This window comes from Pteropus medius, unplaced genomic scaffold, assembly GCF_902729225.1.
Source record: "Pteropus medius unplaced genomic scaffold, Ma_sr-lr_union100, whole genome shotgun sequence".
Classification (NCBI taxonomy): Eukaryota; Metazoa; Chordata; class Mammalia; order Chiroptera; family Pteropodidae; genus Pteropus; species Pteropus medius.
Window position 1 is genome coordinate 11,500,794 of NW_024342467.1, and position 25,541 is coordinate 11,526,334.

General features: G+C 37.7%; 2 protein-coding genes across 2 annotated transcripts in view; both read left to right on the forward strand.

Annotated features, from left to right (window-relative positions):
- Positions 1-3,337: 3,337 nt before the first annotated feature.
- On the forward strand, positions 3,338-22,201 carry FAM221A (family with sequence similarity 221 member A). Its single transcript, XM_039862552.1, has 7 exons — positions 3,338-3,469; positions 5,665-5,838; positions 8,939-9,129; positions 10,767-10,973; positions 15,019-15,120; positions 17,376-17,458; positions 20,793-22,201. Exons 1-7 carry the CDS (start codon positions 3,405-3,407, stop codon positions 20,859-20,861), a joined length of 891 nt encoding a protein of 296 aa, XP_039718486.1. The 5' UTR covers positions 3,338-3,404; the 3' UTR covers positions 20,862-22,201.
- A 2,709-nt stretch (positions 22,202-24,910) lies between these two features.
- Positions 24,911-25,541, forward strand: part of STK31 (serine/threonine kinase 31) — a 66,585-nt gene continuing 65,954 nt past the window's right edge. The window contains exon 1 of the mRNA XM_039862554.1: positions 24,911-25,105. Coding sequence (XP_039718488.1) covers positions 25,056-25,105 — 50 coding nt within the window. The 5' untranslated portion in view covers positions 24,911-25,055. The remainder of the gene's footprint in view (positions 25,106-25,541) is intronic.

The following is a 25,541-nucleotide window of genomic DNA, read 5'->3' on the forward strand; positions in this document are numbered from 1 at the left end:
ATGACACTAACAAGGTAAATGGCAATTTGGACTGTGATATTTCAATAGACAAAACTTACAAATCAGAGAGTTGAACTAATTAAAGACCTGTAATTAAGACTTTTAAAGTATATTGTTAGTGATTTTTTGGAAATACTGGTTTTTTGTTTAAACAGGTGTGTGTCTGTGGTCACTCATACACACAGTTTATCAAAAGAAAAAAAAAAACACTTGAAGCCTGCTAAATTCTGGGGGAAACTATATTTGTCACTTGCCCCCCAAAATCTCAAGCCTGCCTAGAAAACTCATAATTCTTCAACCTTTATCATGCCCTGGATCCTGCGTTTGCACCAACAGGGAGTGGATTGTGAAGGGTGTGCATTTCCCCCAGAAGAGTCATTTTCTCCAATGCTCACATTGGATGGCCTGGGGATAAGAACATCTTCCAAAGAGGTGCACCAGGAGCTGGGAGGCGATGGACAATGGAGGTCCTTCCAGAGAAGAGTCAGGCGCTGCTCTGTCTGATTGGTTGTGCAAGGAACTTGCTCCACTGATGGAACTTGGTGTCATTATTATTCCAGCCCAGCAGGATTTGGTATGTGTTGCGGACTAGTTGTCTTCTGTGTATTTCCCATTCTCCCTTTTTCTCAATTAGAGTTTTTACTGTAATTATTTCATTCTATCATCATCACTGTAATATTGGATGTTGGGGGAGGGAGCGGAGCAAACAATTTCCTTTTAGTTATCAACTGCCAAACCATTAAGAGTGAATGACTGACTGATACAGGAGATAGAGAGTCTAGACTAGTTGGATGCAGTAGGTGCCCGAGACGTTAGGGCTGCCTTCTTAGGGGTCTGATGAATGTAGTCAATGTAAAATGCCTGTATGGGAAGAAAGGTGTGCATGGGTACTAAGAAGGTTAAGCGGTGAGTTATGGCAGACCCTATGAATTGACCTCTCACCTTGACCACCTCTGTTGTAGAGCCTGGAAAATCCATATACTGTAGTTGCTTTCTCAGCCTCCATTATACAACTAAGGGTGGCTATGTGACATAGTTCTGGTGAATGACACATAAGTGAAAATCTTTTGGAAGGGGATTTGTTTCTAGGAAAACTCTTTTTTACTTGATAAAAGGAACAATTGATTTTGGTTAATCCCCTTCTTTCTTGATTTGGATATGATTTCTGAAGCTCTTGCAACCATGGGAAAAATGCACCGAACAAATGTCAACAACCACGTACCCCAACACTTCTTTAAAGTAACAAAAAACTCCATATTTAAGCCTCTGTTAGTTGGACTATTCTATTATTTGCAGAAGAAAGCATTCCTGACATATACACCACTGCAAAATGCTGATAATACCTATCTCATTTTATGAGGACTAAATATGTAAAATATCTAACATTTGCCTAGGCTACTTTCATATCTATTCTACTTTCTAGATCAATTTAGCTACCTTTCAGAAGGAAATTAAAGTTCCATTACACTTTTTTATTAAAACAGAAAAAAACAAATACGGTATTTTAATTAGCAAAGGTGTCAGTTTTATACAAGGTTAAGATAACATTTTCTACTTTGTTCCATAGTCTTATTTGTTATGCCTAATATTTCTGTTGATTTCTTTGCTCAGAAGAGTTTACTGCTCTAGCATCTTCTTGGCAGAGTCCACAATTCAGGTTAAGCCTATTTTAATTATTTCCCTCTAGATTTGTTAAATTGTATTTGCCTACATATACACTCCCCTGCCACTTTACTTTAAGCTCACTTTTCAGAGCCTGGTCCTTTTTATTTACCTTTGTTAGCTTAACTGCTGCTTAAAAGCAGAGGTAGGTGATCATAAAGACATAAAACTGGCAGCAGCAGCCTACAAGGTGTGATTGGAGAGAACGCTGAGCAGGGCTCCTTCCCTTAAAATAACATCATTCCTGGATCACTCCTTTATTTGACTTTTGAAAGGTTTTTAACCTTAAAATCTCTCTGTAAAATGCAAATGTGTCTGGGTGGCTTCTAAGTTTATTGGCTAAGGTTGAGTTATGAGACAACACTTTTTTGAAGAGTACAGTTGATCCTTGAACAACACGGATTTGAAGTGCGTGGGTCCTCTTATACGTGGTTTTTTTTTTCAGTAAATAATATAGTATTTTAAGTGTATTTTCTCTTATGATTTTCTTAATATTTTATTTACTCTATCTTTATTATAAGAATACAGAATATAATGAATATAACATACAAAACATGTTCAATGGTTTATGTTATCTATAAGGCTTTCAGTTTACACAAGGCTATCAGTAGATAAGTTTTTAGATAGTGAAAAGATATGCGATTTTCTGCGAGGGGGTGGGGTGGGGGAAAGTAGTGAGAGTGGCGGGGAGGGGTGGTCAGCACCCCTAACCGCTGCGTTATTCAAGGATCAACTGTAATTAACAAGTAGTGAGCATGTCAAAGTGGGAATAAGACCTGTCTGAGCAGGAGGATGGATTTTAGAAGGGGAAAGAGGGCACCGAAAAGAAAGACGGGGCGGCACCAAAACCATCTGTCTACATACTTTGCCTCTGGGACTTCCTTAAAATATTCAGGAACGTACTTTTGAAATAAAGTATTGTCGTTCGACGGATTATTTTTCTTGTTTACCGAGTCTCCCGCCCAGATAATTTATAGAGGGCGCTCAAGACGATTTCTAGGGAGCCTCAGAGTTTAATGACTCCTGAACAACGATGGATTTTAACCCCTTTTCTGAGTTGCTACACCGAATTATGGCCAAATTACTCGTCGCTTGATAATTCAACTTTAAACAAGATTTTTCGTGGAGAATATTTCCAATGGCTTAAATAACACTTAACTGAATTGTTTCTACTTGTTTCCCCTTAAACTCGCTATTCACTTCCTTGGAAGAACCTGCACCTTTAGTGACACCTGAATGGGACGCAGACACCCAGGACTATTGATTTTACCACACAGTTTTTTAAACAGCAATTTTGAAAAAAAGTCTGGAGATTATAGGGAAGCGGGCCATATCCAGAACCCTCTCAAAAACCAGTGAAAAGCGCTGTACAAAGAAATAAGCCTTGTTCTGTGCATCCGTTATCTGCACTCCTTTGCCACATGCGGGTTTAACAAGATTGCCGGGCCGAGGATAGAGGGCCGCAAAGCAAGAGGAGAGCAGTGAGCTGCTAGCACCCCGGGCGGGGCGGGGCGGGGCTGTGCGTGCAGACTGCGGCTTCTCACGTCCGCGTGGGCGGCCAGGTGGAAGCGCGCGCGCCCGCGCTGTCACCGCCAACCTTCGGGCCGGGCCAATCGGGAGGCGGGCAGGAGGGGGCGCGGCCGGCCGGGGCGGGGCCGGGCCTGACTCCCCCCCCGAGGTCCGTTCGCGCGCAGGGCGGGCTCGGAGTGCGCGGCGCCGCGCCTCTCGCCTTCCCGCCGGCCATGGAGCGGCTGACGTTGCCTCCCGGCGGCGCGGCGGCCGTGGACGAGTACCTGGAGTACCGCAGGTGAGGCGGCAGCTCCGCGGGGCGCGGGCGCCCCGGGCGGGCCCCGCCCCCCTCGCGGGAGGAGCGCTGGCGACGCGGACAGGGGCACGGCGCTCGCCCGCCGGCGCCCTGGAATCCGTTCCCGGGCTGTTGGGGGAGGCTTACATTGATGTCAAGTTTCGTCTTTCCGTCATTAAACATCGTAGTGACACACAGTTCTAGAATAAGTCTCTTCCGGGGCTATTTAAGAGGTGTCCCGCTCCCACCCCTTCCAAGAAGGATTATTAATTCTAGATTTATGCAAAGTTCCAGTTTTTCCTAAATGGCCATTACACATTGAGTACTCAGGGCCTATAAAAGTAGCAGACATTAAGTTTTCATGTTAGTGTAGCACTGGGATAAGTCGTGAACTTTCCAAACGTGCTCCCAATCCCAAGGTGCTGGTTTTGGAAGAAAGACACCAACTGGTGTAGTTTCTTTGGTTCGGGAGATAATTCCTTTCCCGAAACTGGAAACGCAGCCGCCCCTTCGGCTTGAGGGCGCCACTGCCCTGGACCCTGACAAAGGCTAGTTGCACCTGCAGCGGTGACGTGTTCTTTATTTGTTCCCCCAAGGAAGGTTTTTGACAGTTGGGAAACTAGGTGAGTGGAATTACTGTACAGGGACAGGCAGGACGACGCGGAGTTGGAGGGGAATGTGTGTGTCTGAATGGGAAGCGAGACAATCACAGCTCCGCCTGGGAAACCTGAGTGAGAGGGGCTGCTCTTCCTAAAGGTGGTCTCCCGGATCACCCAGTGCAGAACTGGCTCCGTTAGCCTCCAAGTCTCCAGTGCTTCTCCCCAGGACCACGTTGCTGGGCCCTGGTGTTGACTGATAACCTAGGTATGTAGATTATTTAGTTTAAGTGGATTGTGGGCCTCCCACTTGTAGTTCTTTTGCCCGATTCAGAAAATGTTAGGGCCTGGTGGAAATTTTTTTTTTTTTGCAAACATAAAAAATCTGGAACAATACCCTTTAAAAGAGCCTTGTTACTCAAAATATAGCAATTATGGACCAGCCCTGTAGGCATCACTTGGAAGCCCATTAGAAATGCTCTCAGGCCTGTTTTAGACCATTAATCTGAATCTGCATTTGAACTAGATCCCTTGAGGTTTGTGTAACTACAATAAGTTCTAGTTGCAGTGATTTAGAACTTAAATACAAAAGATCTTTTTCTTTAAAAAGACTTACATTGATCCTAAGGTCTTTCCATTACCCGTTGGTTCACTTCTTTGTTTTTATAATAAAGTGAAATGGCCCAAAAATTGTCTCAAAAGAAAATGCTCCCCCCCTTTGCTATTGTCTATCTAAATTAATTTAAGTAAGGAAAAAGGTTGTCATGGTTTCATAGCTTCTGAATTGGTTCTGTTTATCTGAGCTAAAGTCTTTAGAGTAATGAAAAAGGTATGGATTGCACAAAAACTCAGGTAACATTCTGCAAATAACACTTTTCATGATTTTTAAATGGGAGCATTTTAAGGAGAATTTTCCTCAATTTTGAACAAATTCTTTTAATTGTACTTTCTGTTACTCCAGAGAAGCTAACTCCTAATTTCTTAAGAAATAGCAGTGCTTTAATTTTTCCTATAAAATGTTAAGGTCTTCTGGAATTAAGCAATGATGTACCTCATTATCCAACAACAGATGTGGGTTTGAGATTGTGCAGATCCAATGGTGTTTGTGGGTCCCATGTTAGTTCAAACTGGCCAGGGTTTGGGGTCAGGTATGTACATTAGTCATGTTGTCTTCTCCATTGTTTTTTGCATTATTTTTTTTTGGGGGGGGGACTATTTTTGAAGGAGGAAAATGTTAGAATTTTTAGCAGTTTAGGCTCCAGCTTTTAATGAAGAATGAACATGTTTGCTTCAGAATCAAAGGAGAAATTGAGATGAATACGTGGTCATTTTTCAGTGTTAAACCTTGATCAGTCAAGTCAGATGTTAGGAATTCTTTGACTTTCGTACTTATAATTCTCTTTTATATGAGAAACAAAAAGCTTTATTATATTGTGCACTTTTGCTATTAACATGAACCTAAAGTAAAAAAGTTGAAGCAGCTTTCCTTTGATTATATAAATATAGTTTAATTTTTAAACTGGAAAGTATAGTTTAGTGTTTGTAACCTGGAAAATAAAGCACAAGGCTTAAGAGAAATATTTTTTTTGTGTGTTATTGTAGAATTGTGGGTGAGGACGATGGAGGGAAACTCTTTACTCCTGAAGAATATGAAGAATACAAAAGAAAAGTTTTACCTATGCGTTTACAGAACAGATTATTTGTGAGCTGGCGATCGCCAATTGGAATGGATTGCAAACTTGTGGGTCCAGAGACACTGTGTTTTTGTACGCACAGGTAAGATATTTTATTGCTAAGTTTTCTGGTGATCAGAAAATATAACACTGTACCACAGAATATCTTCCTTCTATAAATAACATTGCTTGTGATAATCCCAAAACAAAAGTATGCCTTTATGTTATGCACTAGGAATTATCTAAAAATTTTTTTGCTGTAATTAAAAAATTTCTATTATATTCTGTTAGAACACATACAGAGCCTATCACCTTCAGTATCTCTTCTGTTGCCATTGGGAAAAAGGATGCTTGTGCCCCTGTGGCTTTGCCAGGGGCCTTTTGGTTAGCTGGAGAGTGAGTCTCTCTTTCCCACCACTGGTCAAGGTGGTAGAGGACAGGTTGTCACACTGTGGAACTGTTTGAGTTGACCTACACTGAACAGGTTACCAGTCTACAAATAGAAGCTTTTCTCTTCAAATTTACTAACCACCCTTTATACTTTAAGAAACATATTGTCAAGATATGCCTAATAGACATTTATCAAAATAGTTTGTCTTAGTGGTAGAGTTGTAAATATTCCCCCAACATTTTTATTTTTCCAAGATTTTCAAATATTTTTTAACAAAAAGTTATTTTTGACAAATCAGTAGCTAAATTCTATTTAAGAGAAATGCTTCCTATGTAATAAGTATTAGGCTCTAAAGAGTTTAATATCAAAAATTGAAATAAATGAAATTAAATTTCAGAGTACATATATAAATTCTACGTTGACTTTTCTATAATTGGATGTCTGCACATTCAGAATTAGTTCTACCCTGTGCTGATAATTTCTAATTTATTCTTATATGACATGCTCTGTAAAAAACTGTAGTGTGTTTGTATTAAATTTGCACTAAGTGGATCATAACGATTTATTTTATTCTTGTTTTTGAAATAATGAATTGTCCTTAGAAAATATTTCATTTTGTTTGAAAAAATGGAGTATTCTTCAGATGATGAGAACTGACTGATCTTGGGAAAACTTTGGGTTTACATTTCTAGTAATGCACTCTCAGATTTAACTTGTGTTTAATTAAAAACCCAAATGAACTTGGGCTTTTCAATTAAAAAAAAAAAAAAAGAAACCTATTGCTTCAATACCTTTCTTTAAACAAACAAAAGTACTAAGCGCACAGCCTTTCATTACAAGTGGTCGGTTTCCAAGCAAAGCACGTGAAGCAAAGGAAATACAGGAGGCTGATCCCTGCTGTGTTACCTGTACCTGAGGTTTGCATTGGGCTGTTTGTCGTGTTCTACTTTAAATTTTACTACTGTCACAGGTCACAGCTGTAAAGCTCAAAAGAACAAAGATGCTTCACAGAAAAATCATGAGCCTATTATATGTTTTTTAGGTAAGAGTTTTACTGTCTGTTCCAAAGGAACCATGGAAAGAGCACCACCTTGTTCTGATAGTTTCTGGGCCTCTTTCATGAGCAACTCTTTGTGTAGTTGCTATTTACAGACTTGTATTTTGCCAGAGGTTGTTAGGCCGTTGCTAGGATGAGTAATGTGGTATATAGGTTGACTTGGAACTTATTTAGCAACCCCAACTGAAAACATTGGAGGAATGGAGGATGAAGGTTATGTTGATATCTTTCAGAATTGAAGAGAAATTTGGTAAATTTGTGTTAGTTTTAGTATTTATTCTTGTACAAATTTGGTGCCTGTCTCTTATCTCTATATAATTATACAGTGTGGAATTAACCTTAGAAATTCACCGAACTTAACTTCGATGGAAAAGTTCTTAGTATCTGTCACTCAGTGGGATCTCAATCTACTTAGTTTTTTCCTTATTATACAAGTGAAACATGGTTATTAAGGAAAATGAGGAATCTGTAGAAAATCTGTAGAATGAAGACTCACCACCCAAAGCCAGCTGCTGTTAATATATTTTATCTATGTAATCTTTTCTTTACATAGTTCATTTAGTTATGTGTGCATATATGTATATACATAGATCCAGTTTTTCATGACAGAATCACAGAAATGTATTTCCACATTGTTATGTACTAATCACAAACAAGATTTTTAATACCTACTTGATATTCCAGGTAGTCCAGTGTTCATTGTGTGTTCTCCACAACTGTGAGGGCATCTCATGGGTGTCCCAAGTGGAAGGTCAGATTAAGGGAAGGGCAGACTCCATTTCTGGCTCTTTCCCTTGCTTTAACCAATTCTGCTTTTATCTATTTTATATGTTTCGGTTCTGTAAAAGATTTTATTTGAAGAAATGGGTTTCACTGGTAAAAAGTTTGAAAACTTGTTTAGTAATTTACTTACCCATTCTCTTGTTATTTGTATGGTGTGTGTGTGTGTGTGTGTGTGTAATTTTTTTGGCTATTGTAAGTACATTTGCTAATGATATTTTTATGCACAAAGCTGTTTCTATACATGGAATTATTTTCTTAGTGTATATTTTCAAATGTGAACTGTCTGGGTTAAAGGGTGAGTCTACTTAACTTAAAACATTAAATGGGATTGGTTCTTTTCTGACACTCTTGGCATAATTGTGAATTATATATAGTTTAAAAAAACTGACTCTCTTTGCTAAGTGAAAAATGATGTCTCATTGTTATTTTAACTTCTATTACCTAGATTAATATTGAGACTAATTTAATATTTTATTGAGTATCACTTTATGAAAAGGAATCGAGTGGCCTATTTTAAAAAGCAAATTATAGTAAAATACATTAATATATGTTTATTGAACTTATTTCAATTTAAATAGCACAAACCTGTAAAAATAAATTTAAGTAATACACTTTGATAAAAAGAATATAAAGAACTTTTTTCATACTCTTATGTTGTTTCCATTTTAAGGAATCTGTAGTGGTAAGTATTTTAAGGGAATTATATGCTATTTCTTTGTATATTATTGTGAAAATTCTTCAATATGTAAATAACTGTAAATTACTAAAAATAAAAATCTAAAAGTGAAGATTTTCCCTGACCAAAGCAACAAAGCTGACAGATATACTGCAGGTAGGGGAGTTTATTTTCACCTTACTAACAAGAACAATGAAACAAACAATCATTTTGCACTTAATAGAATAGAAATGGCAATTTTTGGCAATACCTGCATTGTGTTTTTATTTCTTTTCTTTTCTTTTTTTTTTTTTTAGATATAAACAACATAAAACCGACTTTGAAACGCTTCCACAGCAGCGCCCCATTAGTCTGCCTTGCCAAGTGCCCGGCTGCCAGTGCAGGGCTTACCTTTATGTCCCTTTGAATGGGGCACAGCCCATTCGCTGCAGGTGCAAGCACTTTGCCGATCAGCACAGTGCTTCACCTGGCTTTACGTGCAACGCCTGTGAGTTACATTATTATAAATACACTGACAGAATGTCTTTATTTCTTTAATGAATATTTAATGTGTTTTGTGCCAGTTTTATTCAGTTATAGAGTCAATATGAAACAACTAAGAAAAATTTGATGGATAGCTACTCTACAATTCTATTTTTGTGGGAGAAACCCCGAGTTACTAGTTTGCTTTGCAATCATAAACCCTAATCTCATCTAATTCAAATAAGTCAATTAATGGTAATAGATTTTAAGAATCACTAGATGTGATCGGCTTCAAATTTTTGAATAGAGGGAGTTTTATCAACTAAATTCTATTTATAGATTTATGAAAGGAATTTGTAAGTCAATAAAAATTTGTAATTTGTAGATTATTATGTTGTCACCTAAAACATAGGCTGACGGGAAAAGCAAAATGTAGCATGATAATTTTAACACTTTAGATGCAATAGCACCTTTACCTCAATACCTATACCCAGTTGTAGCCTGCATACGCCCTTATACTAGATCATCCTTTCAAAAACCCTTTGAAGTGGGTAGGATATTAGTCCAGTATTTTTCTTCAGAAGATAGTATTTCAGTTGTTTTTGTAGTACATTGAATTGAAATATTATGATGAAATATAAAGCAATTTTTAGTGACAGTTGCAGGAATAAATGTGTTTCATTGGCTAAATACGAAAGTAGTTGGCTAAAACTCATGTGCGTTGGTTCCCATACACATTTGTCAGAAGTGTGAGTGTGTAAAGATTTTGTTAATGATGTATTCTGACCTCCACTTTAGTATGGCTACACACACACACACACACACATACACACACACAACAATTTTATTAAGATATCATTTATATAGCATTCAACTTGCCCATTTCAGGGCTACAATTTAATTTTCCAAAAAACTGGAAAATACACAAATAAATGGAAGGTTGTGCAACCATCACCACAGTAAATTTTAGAACATTTTTGTCACCCCCAAAAGAAACTCCATATCCATTAGCAGTCATTCCTTATTCCCCCTTGCCCTAGGCAACCAATAATCTACTTTGTCTCTATCAATTTGCCTATTCTAGACATTTCATATACATGGACTGATAGAATATGTGGTGTTTTGTAACTGGCTTCTTTCACTTAGCATAAGGTTTTTATGATTCATCCATGTAGTAGCATGTATCAGTAGTTATTTCTTTTTTATTGTTAAACAGTATTCTTTTGCAGCTTTTCTATGTCTATGGGTTGGCTTTTCAGTATGGCTTTTATGGGAAATTGGTCCATAGGGAGGTTTCCACATTATCTCTTCACCTGGACCTGGTCTCTGGCATATCCTGCCACATCTGCTTTTAACTCAGTATTTGAGGAGAGGCTCTGCATTTCCTGGCTTCTCAGTGTTTAGCCCATTCTCTTTCAGTCCTAGTTGGTTTTTCCAATGTATTTTTTTTCTGCCACAACTGCCCTTACCACTCTGTGTCTTTTAGAAGTAAGAGCAATGGCTGGAAGGGAGTTCAGGGCTGGAGGTAGGAGTTACAGGAGCCAGAGGGTAGCATATGAGGGATCTGGAGTCAAGTGATTTTGGCCAAGCTGAGCATTTTTAGGGTAGACAGCTTAGTACCTATATTTAAAAACATTTAACTCTCTTTACATCTTGGTTTAGGTTCCAAATGTTCAGGATTCCATAGCTGCTTCACTTGTACTTGTGGTCAGCCTGCATATGCCCATGACACAGTAGTGGAAACTAAGCAAGAAAGATTGGCTCAGGGAAAACCAGTAGGACGGGACGTTCCTTATGCAGCAATGGGAGGATTAACTGGCTTCAGCTCACTGGCAGAAGGCTACATGCGGTTAGATGACAGCGGAGTTGGTAAGTGATGACACAGAAATGTGGGCTTGTCATGTTGTTTATATGTGTGCTAATAATAGTGAAGCCTTCTCTTTGTTTAGCACTTTGTATTCTTCATGTTTTTTTTTTTTTCCAGAAAAATTCTCTCATTTGATGATCTTTTTGAAAAGGTTTTATTGCTACTATACAATAGTCATTAAAGAAAATTTAGAAAACATAAAAAAGATCACTCCTATCCCAATACTTGTGCCCAAACCCCAGCCCTGTTGTTTGTAATAGCCGAATACTATTTCTTTTATTTGATATATAGTTTACCTATTACCCTATTGTATGCAATTTTTGCTGTTTTGACCATTTCATTTTGGAGACGTGGGCTTCTGTTCATTTGTGAATACGCATGTGCACGTAATCACACATGTAATCACATCTATAATCGTGCTCGCATGTATGTCTGCATACGTATATAGATACACATATCTGCTTGTATACATAGAACTTTTAAGTAGTGTGGGGAGAATTTAATTGGATATATCTCAAACCACTGCAGAGAACTGGAGCCTTCTGAGTTAAGTGGGATTGAGAAGAAGAATATGGCTTCTATCTTCTTTAAATGCTTTTGTGTGTGTGGATTTTTTTTTACAAGCATATATTTTAATTTTTTTATTACAAAAATTATATGACTATAAATGAATATTTTCTTGTTATAAAAGATTCAAACAATAGAAATGAAGGCCACCTTGAACATTTGTGTTTACCCCAGATTCTTGCCTGCAGGGTATTCGCTGTCATCAATTGATATGAATTTTCCTTTTTAACATTCATTTTTATAGTTTACTTTTTTTTTAACTCAGAAAAAATTTTGAAGGCCTATTATGTCAGGACACAGAAGTCTACTTAATTCTTTTTAACTGCTGCTTAGTATTCCACACAATAGATATATCAGTTTATCTAAACCATTTCGTTTATCTCATTTAGATTGTTTCCATTTTTTTTTTTGCCTTTACAAACAATCCTTCCAGAAAAATCCTTGACCTTGCTTCCTTATATACCATGTGAATTTGACTCTTGAGGTAGATATAGAGTACAGAGAAGTGTGACATGTGAAACTTCAATCCATTTTGTCAAACTGTCCTCCAAACCTGCTTATTTACAGTTCCTCTAGTGATGTTTTAGCTTACCATTTCCTCCCATTTATGCTAATCACTGATATTCTTAAACTTAAGTTTTTGCTAGTCTGATGTGTGAAAACGTTATCATTGTTTCAGTTTGATTTTCCTGGTTATGAGTGAGATGAGCGTTTTCCCATATTTATTGGCCATTTTACTTTCTGTGAGTTGCCTGTTCGTATACTTTGCTCATTTTTGTTTTTATCTTTTTTCATTGATTTTTAGAAAGTCTTATAGATTCTGTATACTAATCCTTAGTTACTTCTTTTGCAGATACTATCTTCCAATCTGGCATTTTCTTTTAGTCTTTTTTTTTTTTTCTATAGTTTTTAAATTTTGGAGGCAGGCCTTCCCTGCCCTAATTTTATAAATATGTTCTTCATTTTACTTTAATTATTTTTTGTTTTTATGTTTAGTTTTTAATGCATCTGGAATTTATTTTTTTGTGAAAGTGTGAGATGTGTATGACTTCAGTTTTTGTTCAAATTGATGGCAAGTTATCTTTCCCAAATAATTTGAAACTTTATCATATTCTGTCATACCCTCTGTTTTGTTCCATTGGCCTATTTGTCTATCCTGTGCCAACATTACATATTTTTAATTGTTATTCTTCATAGGGTGTTTTCATATTTGGTATGTGTTTTTTTTTCCCCAAGATTGCCTTGATATATTTGTGCATTTTCTCTAGCTTGTTAAACTCTATAAATAAATCCTTTTTCAGTTTTCATGGATGCATGATTCTATTAGGCACATGCAACAGTTGCAGAAAACTCAATTACCAGTGGCAAAAAATGAATGATAACAATGTTGCTGATGGTGATTTCAGCTTTGTACTGCCAAGAGTTGTTCCAACCTCTTTATATCTGTTACCTCATTTAATCCTCACAACCACTCTTGAGTTAGATGCTGCTATTAATCCTGTTTCACAGATGAGGAACCTCTGCACAGAGAAGTGAAACATTTTGTTCTGTGTGATTTAGCTAGTAAGTGGTAGGGTTCCTTTGGTTCAACCCAGAAATTGTTCTCTGCTTGTTAGTTTGCCTCAATGTTGTTATTTTCTGTGCAGCTGCCATATTGTTTTCATTACCACAGCTCTATAATAAATTAATATTTATAACTTCATTGTATTCAGAATTTTCCTGACCAATTCTTAGCTTTTAATTTTTTCAGAACTTTGGCATCATTTTTTGAAACACACTCTATTATTATAAAAGCATTGTAAAGTACAGATTAATATAGGAAGAATTGATATTTTAAAATATTGAGTCTTCATTTGTCTTCTGTCTAGCTAAGTGGAATTCCGAAGTTATCTTCATAAAAGTCCCACACAATTTTTCTTAATTTTACTTATGAGTATTTTATCTTTTTTAAATAGCTTACATACCTGGGTTTTTTCTCTTCCTTTATATTTTCTAGCTGATTATTGTTTGTATATAAAATAGAAAATGTTTTATGTTGCTTTTGTTACCAGTCATTATTACTATACTTAAAGTTTTAAATAAATATTTGGTTGATTTTGCAAATAATGATATTTTTACCGTTTCTTTACCAATATGTGACTTTTCTTACTCTTGACTAATCAAAATGGTTGGTACTTTTTCAGAGCAGTGATGAGTAATAGTGGTAGTAGCCGGCATCTTTGCCTTTTTTGTGACTTCTAGTATTTTATCACTTAGGCATCTTTATAATGTAAAGGAAGAAAACCTGCCCCTTCTGGCCCCTGTGGGACGGTGGGGCGAAGCATGGTAAAGTGAGGAGAGGAAACATAAGATATTTTGTCTAAATTTTAGATGTAGGGGAACCTGGGGTAGAGGGATGTCTGCTCTGTTAGCTATGCGGAACCCTGGACAGAGAAGACTGCTTCTTGACATTTCCAGGAGCCCATAATTTCCAACTCTTAATGAACTGTGAGGCAGTGGCATCTGTCATAGCAAGAGGCAACAGTGACACCAGAGCAGTGCTAGGGGTGGGTCCCCTATGCTCTGGGGGGATTCAGCGGAGGAAACGGCAGGCCTCGAGGGTACTTCTGTCGAGAGCAAGTGTGAAGCTACCAGGCCCTACCAAACTGAAAGACTAAATTACAACTTAGGCCAGCCTTGAGCATTTGACATCTGGAGTGCACGCAGCAACCAGAGGACAGCACTCGGACCTGAGTGGACCTGAGCAGACCTGAGCCCCCGTCTCATAGTTGCACAAACCACATGAGAAGAGGAGCTGGGGAAGGGGAGGGGCGGGAATCTGAAGGACTGAGCAATTGCCCTACGTTGTTTACATTTATAAGAAAGGACTAGCTTTTGAAACCGAATAGGACTAAAAGTTTATTTTCTTCTACCCATGGGATGGAGATAGGATGTGGGGGAGGTGTGGTTTGTGAAGAAGATACAGCACTTTTAAATTTTCTCTGCTGCTTCCTTCCTTTTGGTCCCAAAGTCATTGTATTTAGCAGTTGGTCTTTGTAGGTTGTGGTTTAGGGTTGCAGATGTTCCTCATTTCATTAAAGTTTTCTTTATTTCTTAAACTTTGTTTTCAGATGGTTTCTCAGTGAGGAATAGAGTAAAAATATACTTATTCTTCCCTCTTCAGCTAGAGGTTCTTTATCACAAATGTCTTGATTTTGATAGTGTTTTGTAACTATGTTAAGGTTCTGTACTTCTTTGCTGACATTAACATTTGTGCATAATATTTTTTTCTGTGAAAAAGGTTTCTGAGAAATACAAAAATATTTTTACCCTTTTGCCTTTACTTTATATGGCAGATAAAAACGAAATGAAACTTTCCTTTTTACAGGAAGGATTTTTCTAATGATTCTGCTGAGGTTCTAATTTATTTCACATTTGAAATAACTTTGTATCTTAAAGAATGGAGATTTAATTTTCATTCTTCATGTATTTTGTTATCAGGTGCACCTTCAGCTGAATTTTTAGACTCTCCAGTTACAGGCACGGACCACCCGTTTCTAAAAGCATTTCAAGCATCATCTTCTCCAGAAACACTAACAGATGGTAATGAAATTAGATTGAGAAATATTTTGGATGTAGAAAATAAGAATATAGATTAATTTTCTAGACCTCTCTCTTTTTCTCCATTATTATCACCATTTGATTATCATTTTATTTTTGTATTGGCCAGGAGTTGAGAAAAAGCAAGAAACCTTATTTTTTATTGGGAAAAAATTGCTAAACCTGAGAACTATGAGGAAACTGGTAATACAGTAATTTGAAGTTTTAAAACCTTATTCTGGTATACATTATTGCTTCGATGTCTGAATAAGAGAGCCCTTTAGTGGACTAATTACCTTGATCCTTCGGGGTCTCCCAACCAGGATGTAATCCAGTGATGATTATAGGTTAGCAAGATTTTATCATTATAAATTATATATTAAAAATGAATAGGATTCATTTTCTAAGCACTGGTGTTCTATTTCCTTTACTGAAAGCAAGAACAAAAACATTGAAGAAGGAATTTGTATGATTTACTAGGTATTTGTATGATTTACTAGGAATTTGTATGATTTACTAGGTATTTAAAAATATTTTCAAATGAGAATTTTCTTTGATTTATTAGTTTTCATACAACCTTTTCATGCACCCTGACTTTCTCCACAAGAGATTTTAAGTCTGCTGCTTACAAAATAACACACAATGAAGTAATGATAAAATAGAGATAGAAGACCAAAACCAAGAAAAAGGACACAATCGTGTCAACTTTCAAGGTCGATGTAATTGCTGCATTAAGCTTCAGTTTTGACTGAATGTAGTGGCAGCCAAGGCACAAAGGAAGGTGTGAATCAGTTAAATATGTGTTATCATTAGAAAGGAGGAAACATGAGTTCCTCAGTGCTAATGGAAGTTACACCAACGCTGGATTTTAAAGACGTCTGTATAGTGACCCTCAGTGATGCAGTGGCCTAAGGTCCTTAGAAACTTTTTTTTTTTTTTAGCAAATGCAGTGTATGGTTGCTCATTTCTAATAGTCTCTTTGATAAAAGTGGTAATATACCATTTTACCAGATAAATGGTAACATACCATTAAAATGCAACTCAGTGAAGGTGATTCTGCACGAGGCTTAGCTCAGACAGTCCAACATGATCCAGGGAAAGACCTAGAGTTTTCAGACAAATGAATAGATAGCACATATTCTAATCAATTTTTCTCACCAAGGCTTTTGTTAGAGTGTGGTTATACTCTGTGATAATTGTTTGGAGTTATGTGATTTTTGTGTTGCTGGTTGAGAGTGAATTCATGTGCTTTAAAAACTAGAACAGGTGTTCAGGTCGATACTCTATTTTGGATATGAAGGGACCCAACCAAGACATTTACCTGAAACAAGGGTGAACTTTTCCATGAAACTAGGCTCTTGGTGTACCAACAACAAAAAAACCCCCCGATTTTCCTTTTGAAGCAATTTAAAATTTCTTTCAGCACAAAAACTAATGCTTGATTATAGTTTTAACAAGCGAATACCATGGAAAATGGTTAAAATTATTTGTTTTGAAAACTTCAAAGCAGGTAGTATAATCACGGTTGCCTTCACAAACTGTCTTAGTCCATTTGGGTGGCTAGGACACAATACCATAGGCTGGTATTTTGGCTTATAGACAACAGAAATTTATTTCTTACAGTGCTGGAGGAGGAGAAATCTGAGATCGAGGTGCCAGCGTGCTTGTGTTCTGGTGAAGGTCTTCCTGATTCATAGCTGGTGCCCGCTTCTTGTGTCCTTACATGGTGGAAGCTCTGTGCACATCGAGGGACTACGGAGCTCTGGGGGATCTCTTTTATAAGAACACTAATCCCATTCATGAGGGCTCCACCCTTAGGACCTAAGCACCACCCAAAGGCCCCACCTCCTAACATCATCACATATGAATTTTTTGGGGGGGAACACAAACATTCAGACCATAGCGCCTCTACAATTACTTCTGTTCATTGTTACAGTGTTATGTGACTTGCTAGTTTAGTTATAAAATGTAAAATGTAGTTGAACAAAGCTAAGTGTGCTCTTATATGAAATAGCTATATGGTGTTATTTCATATGAACCAGCTGAATACTTGGAGAATGTCTGCTGATGAAAATTACTTTTGTCTTATGATGCTCTGTATTCTAAAAAAGAATTAGGTAGTAGGATCAATTCTTCATTTAGACCATTTCTGGTTTGAAAATAAAAAATTATCACCAGGTAGAAGGAAAGTTATTTTTTTTTAATTTCAGATTTTATAATTATAGAAATATATCACTTAGAATTTTTTTTCTTATTAGTAGGTACAAGTAGTCAAGTTTCTTCCTTCAAGAAACCTGATGAGGACGATATGGCTTTCTTTGAAAGACGATACCAGGAAAGGGTAAGTCTGTGAAGAAATCTGCTTACATTAAGCATTTACTTGTAACAAAGATGCTATAGAACGATTATACACTGATGTGGATTGTCATTTAAAAAAGTTCATAAAGTCTTTACTTATAGCAGGTTTTAGGCCCTGAGGCCTATTTAAAACAATTTGGAGATAAACAGGACTGATGAATAATATGAAATATAACACGCAGGTTAATTTATGGAGGTCATTAAGATTGACTAAATATATAAGTAAAATTGCCAATAACAACCATCAATCATCAGCAGATTTGTAAATTGTATGAATCTTGAATTCATAATATATAGTAGTTTTTCTTAGTGACTTCTACATTTAGCTAGACTCGTTAAAATTACCCGATTGCCTTTAAGAAACAGAACACTAAACAATGTATTTTAACAATTTCCAGGGCTTATCAGCTACAGTATTGATGTGTTCTCAGATATCAGTAATGATAATTTTCATCATTTCTCCACCACACTGTAAACTCCTTAGGGATAAGTGTAGTATTTTACTCTTCTTTGTATTTTTTTAGGGGAACTAAGTACAGTGCCTTCTTGTACATAATACTTTTTCAATAGCTATTTATGGAAAATTGAAAAAATAAATAGATATAATTGATATTCTTGTTCCTACATGTCATCTACTTACACATTTGATGTGTTTCGTGGCAGTGTTTGTATTTGAGAGCTTTGTTTTTGTTTATCACCAGATGAAAGGATGTTTGGCTTAATGAGGTCTGGGGGATGGTATCCAGCCATATGGCACATTTCCCAAAGTGCTTTCCTCGGGATTATTTTATAGTTGCTTTGTAGGCATTTCTTTTCTCTCCAACTAGGTAATAAATGCCACACACTTTTTGTTGTATCCTATATAACTCTTAAGAGCTTGTTCAGTAATTGAAGGTGTGGAAAAAGGAGACCATTAAATAAATTCACTATCCAAGAGCAGAGGAAGTGAGCAGGGGATAGAGAGATTAGCTTGGTTTTCTTGACTAAGAATTTTGAAGTGGAGGGAAGAGTCCTCATATGGTATGAGGCAGAGCTAGAAAACAGAACTTATTGCAGTGATTAAAATGTTCTATATCTGTGCTATAGCCATTCATTGTATGTGGCTCTATAAGTCTAAATTTAAATAAATTAAAATTTAAAATTCATTTCCTCAGTCACATTTCAAGGGCTCTATAGCCACATGTGGCTAGTGCTTACCTTATTGGATAATGCAGAAAGTTTTTGGAAAGCTTTGGTCTAAGGGAAAGTGGTGGTAGGATCTCAGGGAGGGAGATGAAATGCTTTGAGTGAGAAAAGAAAAGAAAAGGCTATTTTTGCAGTAGCATCAAGGGTAGACTTTTAATCATATCAGTCTGTTCTCGAAACACAAACAGTCATGGCTGAATTTTAGTTTTTCCTCACAGGCTTATGAGGGACAGGGTTCTAGAGTGCCTTTCTTCTCTCCTTCAGAAGCCCGGATGCTGATGACTGCCTTGAAAACATGCCAGTGGTATTCGCTTGTGGGAAGATAATGGGAGTTCTTATCTGTGAATGTTTTAGAGGATGTACCTGGCCTACACAGACTGCTTATTATAAATAGACCTAGAATTTATGGATTTATGAGATGTAGTTGATAACTCTCTGGTTTGTGTGATTTATGGATTTATGAGATACAGCTTATAAACTCTCCCTGTATGATTAATGCAGTACAAACACTAAGAAGTTCAAACCTACACAACTTCTTCTGAGCTGACATGTACCATACACCATTGTTACTACTCTTCTTTTACTCCAAAAAAAACGAGACATACACCATTGAGGAAAAAGAGCTGATTAAGAAACTGAATCTGCTGGGTTCAGAGCCGCTTTACAAAGCAATGGTATGTTCAGACATACCTGGGAGACATTGTGGGCTTGATTCCAGACCACCACAATAAAGCGAATAATGGAATAAAGTGAGTAGTAATCTTTTTGCTGGTGGAGGGTCTTGCCTTCAATTTGTGAAAAATGCAGGATCTGTAAAGTGCAATAAACAGAAGCACAATAAAACGAGGTATACCTGTATTTCAAGTGAGCAAACACTTTCCTGACTTTTGTTTATTTAGTATCTTTGCTTTTTTTGATGTTACTATAAATCTAACACTTGGCCCTCAATGGGAGGAGAAAGGAGGCTAGCATTTGTTGAGTGCTTATTAAATACCTTGATCTTTATATATATGATCTTATTTACATCTTTAGAAGAACCCTGAGAAGTACCTATTACTGTGACCTTTTTTACAAATGAGAAAACTGTTGGTTAAATAACTTGCTTCAAATAATAAATGATAGAGGTAGGATTCAAATACTTCTTTCTGACTCCAAAGCCTATAATATTTGCCTTAGAATAAGGTGTTCCTTGGGGGTCCTTCAGGTGACCTGTTTACTGATACAGTGTGCAAGAGTGATATGAATGGGAGAGCAAAAAAAAAGTGTATGATTTCTGAATAAGGTTCCCAACAGTCTCAAAGAACAGAGAGAGGGAAGAATGGGGAAGAGACAGGTAAGATTCATCTGATTTTATGATTGGGATGTTATTTCCAATTTGATGAGATCAGGGAGAGTGGTTTTACCACATGCCTTCTGGTTTCTTGATGTTATTCCTGTCACCTTAGAAGATAAGAGGCCCTGCCTCCCCCTGCCATGCCCCATGTTTCCTCTGCCCTTCTCTTGCAAGGGTAAGTCAGTGGTGCCGTCACTGGGAATTGGTATGTGTGTGAGTGGTAGTATGAGACAGGTGGGTTTTATGTTCTCTGGGATCTTTTTTCCCATGGAAGGGCTTTATATGTTTCTAAAATATCAGATTGATGCTGTTTAGGTTATTTATGCAAGCTACTTCTTTGCTTCAGTTACAATGGAGAAGGACAACCTTCAGGAAGGTAGGCACCCATGGAAATGTAGAAACCAGAATTATCCTTAAAGCAGTCCATGTTCCAGAGATAATCCAGCCGGATTAGGTGTATTCTGTAACCCTATAGGGAATGTGCTTAGGCTGGATGTAAGGGTTAGGTATGTCAGCTTAAAAAAATTTTAGTGGTAATTAAACTTAACTTATTCATTTTTTCCAAAGTAATATTCATTGTTATTTTTATTAAAATGCTATGTAAAGTTGAAATCAAACCACACTTTAAAAATGTAATTAGTCCCTTTATCAGATTTTGGCTTTAGTATTTAACAGTTTAATAACTGCTAAGTAATTGTGAAATGGCTGTGATGAATAAAACATGAATTCAAATGAAGTATGTGCTACCTTTTTTCCTTTAGGATATTTTATGAATTATATCAATATTTTAAATTTACAGATAAAAATGGAAAAGGCTGCTAAGCATAAAGGAAAAGCACCGTTGCCATCAAGTTCAAAACCTTCATGAAGACTATTTGGGAAATTAAAACCATCATCTAAATATATGTTTTCTGTGTTTATTTAAATATAATAATATAGTTTATTTTCTCACAAATTATTTACTTTTAGTGTGTAAAAATGTCTTTTTGGATGTTTCCTTAATTTACTTAAATAAGTGAAAATGCCTTATATTTTGTCAAAATTCATGATTTACTACTTTGTACATACTTTTTTCTCTCCTAACAAATGAGGTTATTTTCATATTAGTCAAAACTTGAAAGTACAGTAAATTTCAGTCTATCATAATTTAATTTTTTCAAGCTATTTAAAAAAATTACAGAAGTTATCGAGATTTTTGAACAAATATTTAAGGGCCACTGGTTCATTCAAAATAGTACGTTAAATCCTTAATTTTTTATTTTTTAAACTTTGTAATATTGATTTTTGTTTTTAACCAAAACTATTTCAAAATTATCTAATCATTTTGTAGCAGTATCTACTGATTTTTAAGTTGTTTTGTTAACTATGAGCTCTATATAACTGTATTGACACCCCTTGTGTGCCACTTCAGATCTTTTTGAACCCATCTCTTACTCCTCTTACTGCTGTGAAACACCTCCAAGGAGCCTTCTGACAGCTTCCCGTGGAAGCCATTTGATGACATTTGTCTTGGGACCGTCATAATTTTCTTCTTCAAAGATCCTCTGACACCATGGTTTGGGGTATCCCCAGAACCCCTCTGCATCATACATATATAAAAGATATGGGGGAGTTAATGACTTTGAGACCACCCTTGACTAATGGGAGGTGGAAGCCCATAGATAAATACTCCCTTTTCTGTCTGCTGGGAAGACAATTCTGAGATGCCTTTCATAAGCTTCCTCAGAAAATCTTGTGGAATTGAGCACTAGTCACCCATAATAGTGGCCAACTCTATAATACAGCCTTATTTAGCTTCCTCTTTTTCTACTCCCTGATCCCTCTCTTTGGTTCTGTGGAAGAGAGCCTGTTCCATGATGTGACTGCTCCTGGACCCACAAGCTGGGCCTGAGCCAAAAGAGATTGCTTCTCCTAAGCCCTCTCATAGACTGTCTGTTCAAAATTGATATTTTCCTTCTGACATAAACCAGTACTTCTCCTGTGTCTCACGTTATGCTGGTTCCTAGAACAGGCTTTTGTCCTAACCCAGGCAAGCACATAAGGCATTTTCTCGCATCTAAGACTGATCACGTACCAGTACCCCCATCCAACCTGCCCTGTTCTATATAATTCTTTGGTGTCTGCCAAGCAGCACAGACGATATCCACTTTGCAGCTGCCTGAGATGTGCCTCACGTGTAAGTTTCCCTTAATAAACTGTTAACTGCCAGACTGCAGTGGCCTGTTTCTTTTCTTCAGTCTTTCCCTACCTGCCATTTATGGAGGTGGATTTTCAGTCTTGGGGATTTTCTCTGGGTCTGTGTGAACAGTTTGCCTAGGATCACTTCTCAAATTACCTGTATGTAAACATTTGTCTTAGGTTTTGCTTTTGGGTTGGGGCTAAACCCAGGTTAGGATGGGTACCAGGAACATACTTGGAAAGCAAACCTTCAGGATGGGATTCCATGACTAGATAATTCATTGGACAGATGACAATAAAGACCCCATAGCTGGTGTTAAGTGGGGTAGTGATAATTCCTGGCATGTAGATGCATCAGTTACTGTAGTGGATTTGGGTGAAGTGTGGGTGGAAGGTGAGGCATTAGGTTATACAGTAGCTGTTGCATTACAGTGGAATAGGACTAATGGAAATGATAAAGATGGAGGTTTTGGTTAGCTATTGTTAACTTCTTTAGAAGTCTTGAAAAAAAAATGACATAGGTTCATGTTAGCTCCTTAAGTCAAGGCATGCTCTGAAAGCCAGAATGCCTCAACATCACCCTTTTGAAAAAGCCTCATTTCCTGTAGATGCAGGCAATCTGCACTGACAGTCGGCCCAAATCTAATAGTAAAGTGGCAAGCCTGTAAAGGAAAGTGCACAGCCTGGATCACCTCCTCCAACAAAGTCAGCATGCCGACAGGATAAGGTTGGAACTCTGAATTGTGGGTTGGGGACATCTGTGTTGGTGAGCCTGATCTTGAACCCTCAGGTTTTCTTGAACCCTTCAGCTGGCAGAAGCAGCCTTCTCCATTTTGCTAGAGGAGCGCAGCCTGCACCTGTGAGACACTTGCATTGTAAGATGGCACCTCTGCGAACTCTCATTGACTTCAAACTGATGACTTGGCTCAGGTCTCAGCATACCCTGTGGGAAATTCAGTACTTCCTACAGGCAGATAGGTTACAATCTGAATGAATCGTAGGTTCTGGTTAAAATGTATTAGCAGAAAATATGTCTGGGGGTAGATCGTGAGGGTGTTGGATCAGGGCGTGGAATATAAGGCTTGATAAAAGCGCAACATGAATATTCATATGTAAAAATAAACTGATTCATGCTTCCCATCTTATACAAAAGTCAACTCAAAAAGAATTTTAAATCTAAATGTAAAGTCTAAACATGTAAAACTTCTAGAAGAAAATATGGAAGAAACCTTTTGTGGTCTGGGTTAGCTAGAGACCTCTTAGCTATAACACAAAAGCAAGAGCCATAAAAAAATGATAAATTTGACTTCATCAAAATCAAGAACTCTTTGAAATACCCTTTTTAGAGAATGAAAAAGACATGCCAGAAACTGGGAGAAAATATTTGCAAATCTGGAGATGTACCCACAGTATATAAACTCAGAAACTCCACTGAAAATTTGAAAAAAAATTCTATTGAAGATTTGAACAGAGTCTTCACCTAAAGCTATATGGATAGAAAATAAATGCAAAAAGATGCTCAATATTTTGTCAATGGAGAAATGCAATTAAAAAGACAAAAAGATACCACTATACATAAATGTCTAAAGTTAAAAACACTGGCCATATAAAATGATAGGATATAGAGCAACTAGAACTCGTATTAAACACTTCTAGTGGGAAAATAAGATAGTAAAACTACTTTGTAAAACAGTCTAGCAGTTTCTTAAAAAGTTAAACAACTATATGAGGTAACCATTCTATTCCTAGGTATTAACAAGAAAAGAAAGCATATGCCTATACAAAGGCTTACACCTGATTGTTCACAGCAGTTTTATTTGAAACAACCCTAAACTGGAAACGATTCAAATGTCCACCAAAAGGCAGATAAATTGTTATACAATGAAGAACGACAAATTATTGATACATAAGACAAAATAGATGAATCTCAAAAATAATTAAGCTGAGTGAAAGAAACCAGGCAAAATGTACATACTATATGATTTCATTAACACCAAATTCTAGAAAACGCCAAGCTAATGTATGGTGTCAGAAAGCAGAATCTGTCACTTGTGGTAGGTTGGGGAGCCAAGTATTATAAAGGGGTATAAGGAAACTTTTTGGAGGGAGGGGTAAAAGAAATGATTGTTATCTGGATGGTGAGGATGATTTCAACAGTGTTTGCTCTAATCAAACTGCATATTTAATACCTGCAGTTTATTAATTATACCTCAATCAAGGTGTTAAATTAATGGAGATAATTTTAACTGTTGCGCAGGGTTTGCCACAAATTGTATTAATCTGCACATAACTGAATACCTAAACTGTATTTATTCTCAACCCGTCTTAATGTGAAAAATGGTGCCACACGAAGGGGAGAGATCAATGCTAAGGCTGGGCTTAGAAAAATGCTTGTAAAGCTACTAATCTGAAAATCACAATTTTCATTTACCAAAGTCATTTTCCTCTTTCCATCTTGTGAAAAGAATGTTGGGATTCTTCTAATTTGTCTGTTCTACAACTTAAATCAGCGCGAACAAATTAGGAAAGATCACAAAATCCACGCCCCTACTCTCTGCCATTCTTCGAAGCCTCGAGAAAAGAACCCGGCGGCAGGTGCGGGGGCGGTGGGGTGCGGGGCCTAACTCCCCGTGCGCAGCCTCTGCACACGGCTCTCGGCGTGCGCGGCCCCGCCCGGTGCGCCCCGCCGCAGGCCGCAGGCCGCGGGCCTCGGCCGCCACGTGAGCAGGCGGCGGCTCCCGCCTCACCCGGATGATGGCGCTGAGCCGAGCACGCAAGCGCCGTGTGGAGTCCCCGCGGCCGAGGCATGCGCGGTAAGTCCGCACGTGCGCGACGGCTGGATGACGGTGAGCTGCGGGGGTGGGCGCCGGGCTGAGCGCCCAGCATGTGGGGCCCGGGGCACTTTTCTAGGGCTTCTGCGGTGGAAAGCATGAGGTCAGTAGAAGTCCTTTTGGTGTGTTCGATGGTGGCCGCTCCCGGGACCGTAGTTTTACCCCTGGTTGGCATTTATGTCTCTAAGGGTGGGGCGAGGCCCATTTTCTGGCCTGCTTTCGCATTTCCAGCGCCCGCCTGCTTCTGAGGGTTAGGGGCACCCCGGCTTTGCCAGCAAGTGAAACCGACGTGTGGACAATTCGGGCCTGAGGGTTCTCGAAGAAGACGGGAACACGCAGGCCCTTTGTGGGGTGGAATTTTCTCTTCCCGCAAATTCTTTGCCATTTAAACTTCAAAATCTCCCAAAATAGTTGTCACGGAGCGACCTGGACTCACTTATTTCAATCGCCGTGCATTGGAGATTTGGAAGTACCATTTGGTAATCCAGGTTTGCAGAAAGGGGGTGCAGCGTTCGTTTCTTCGTAATCGTTGCGGGCAA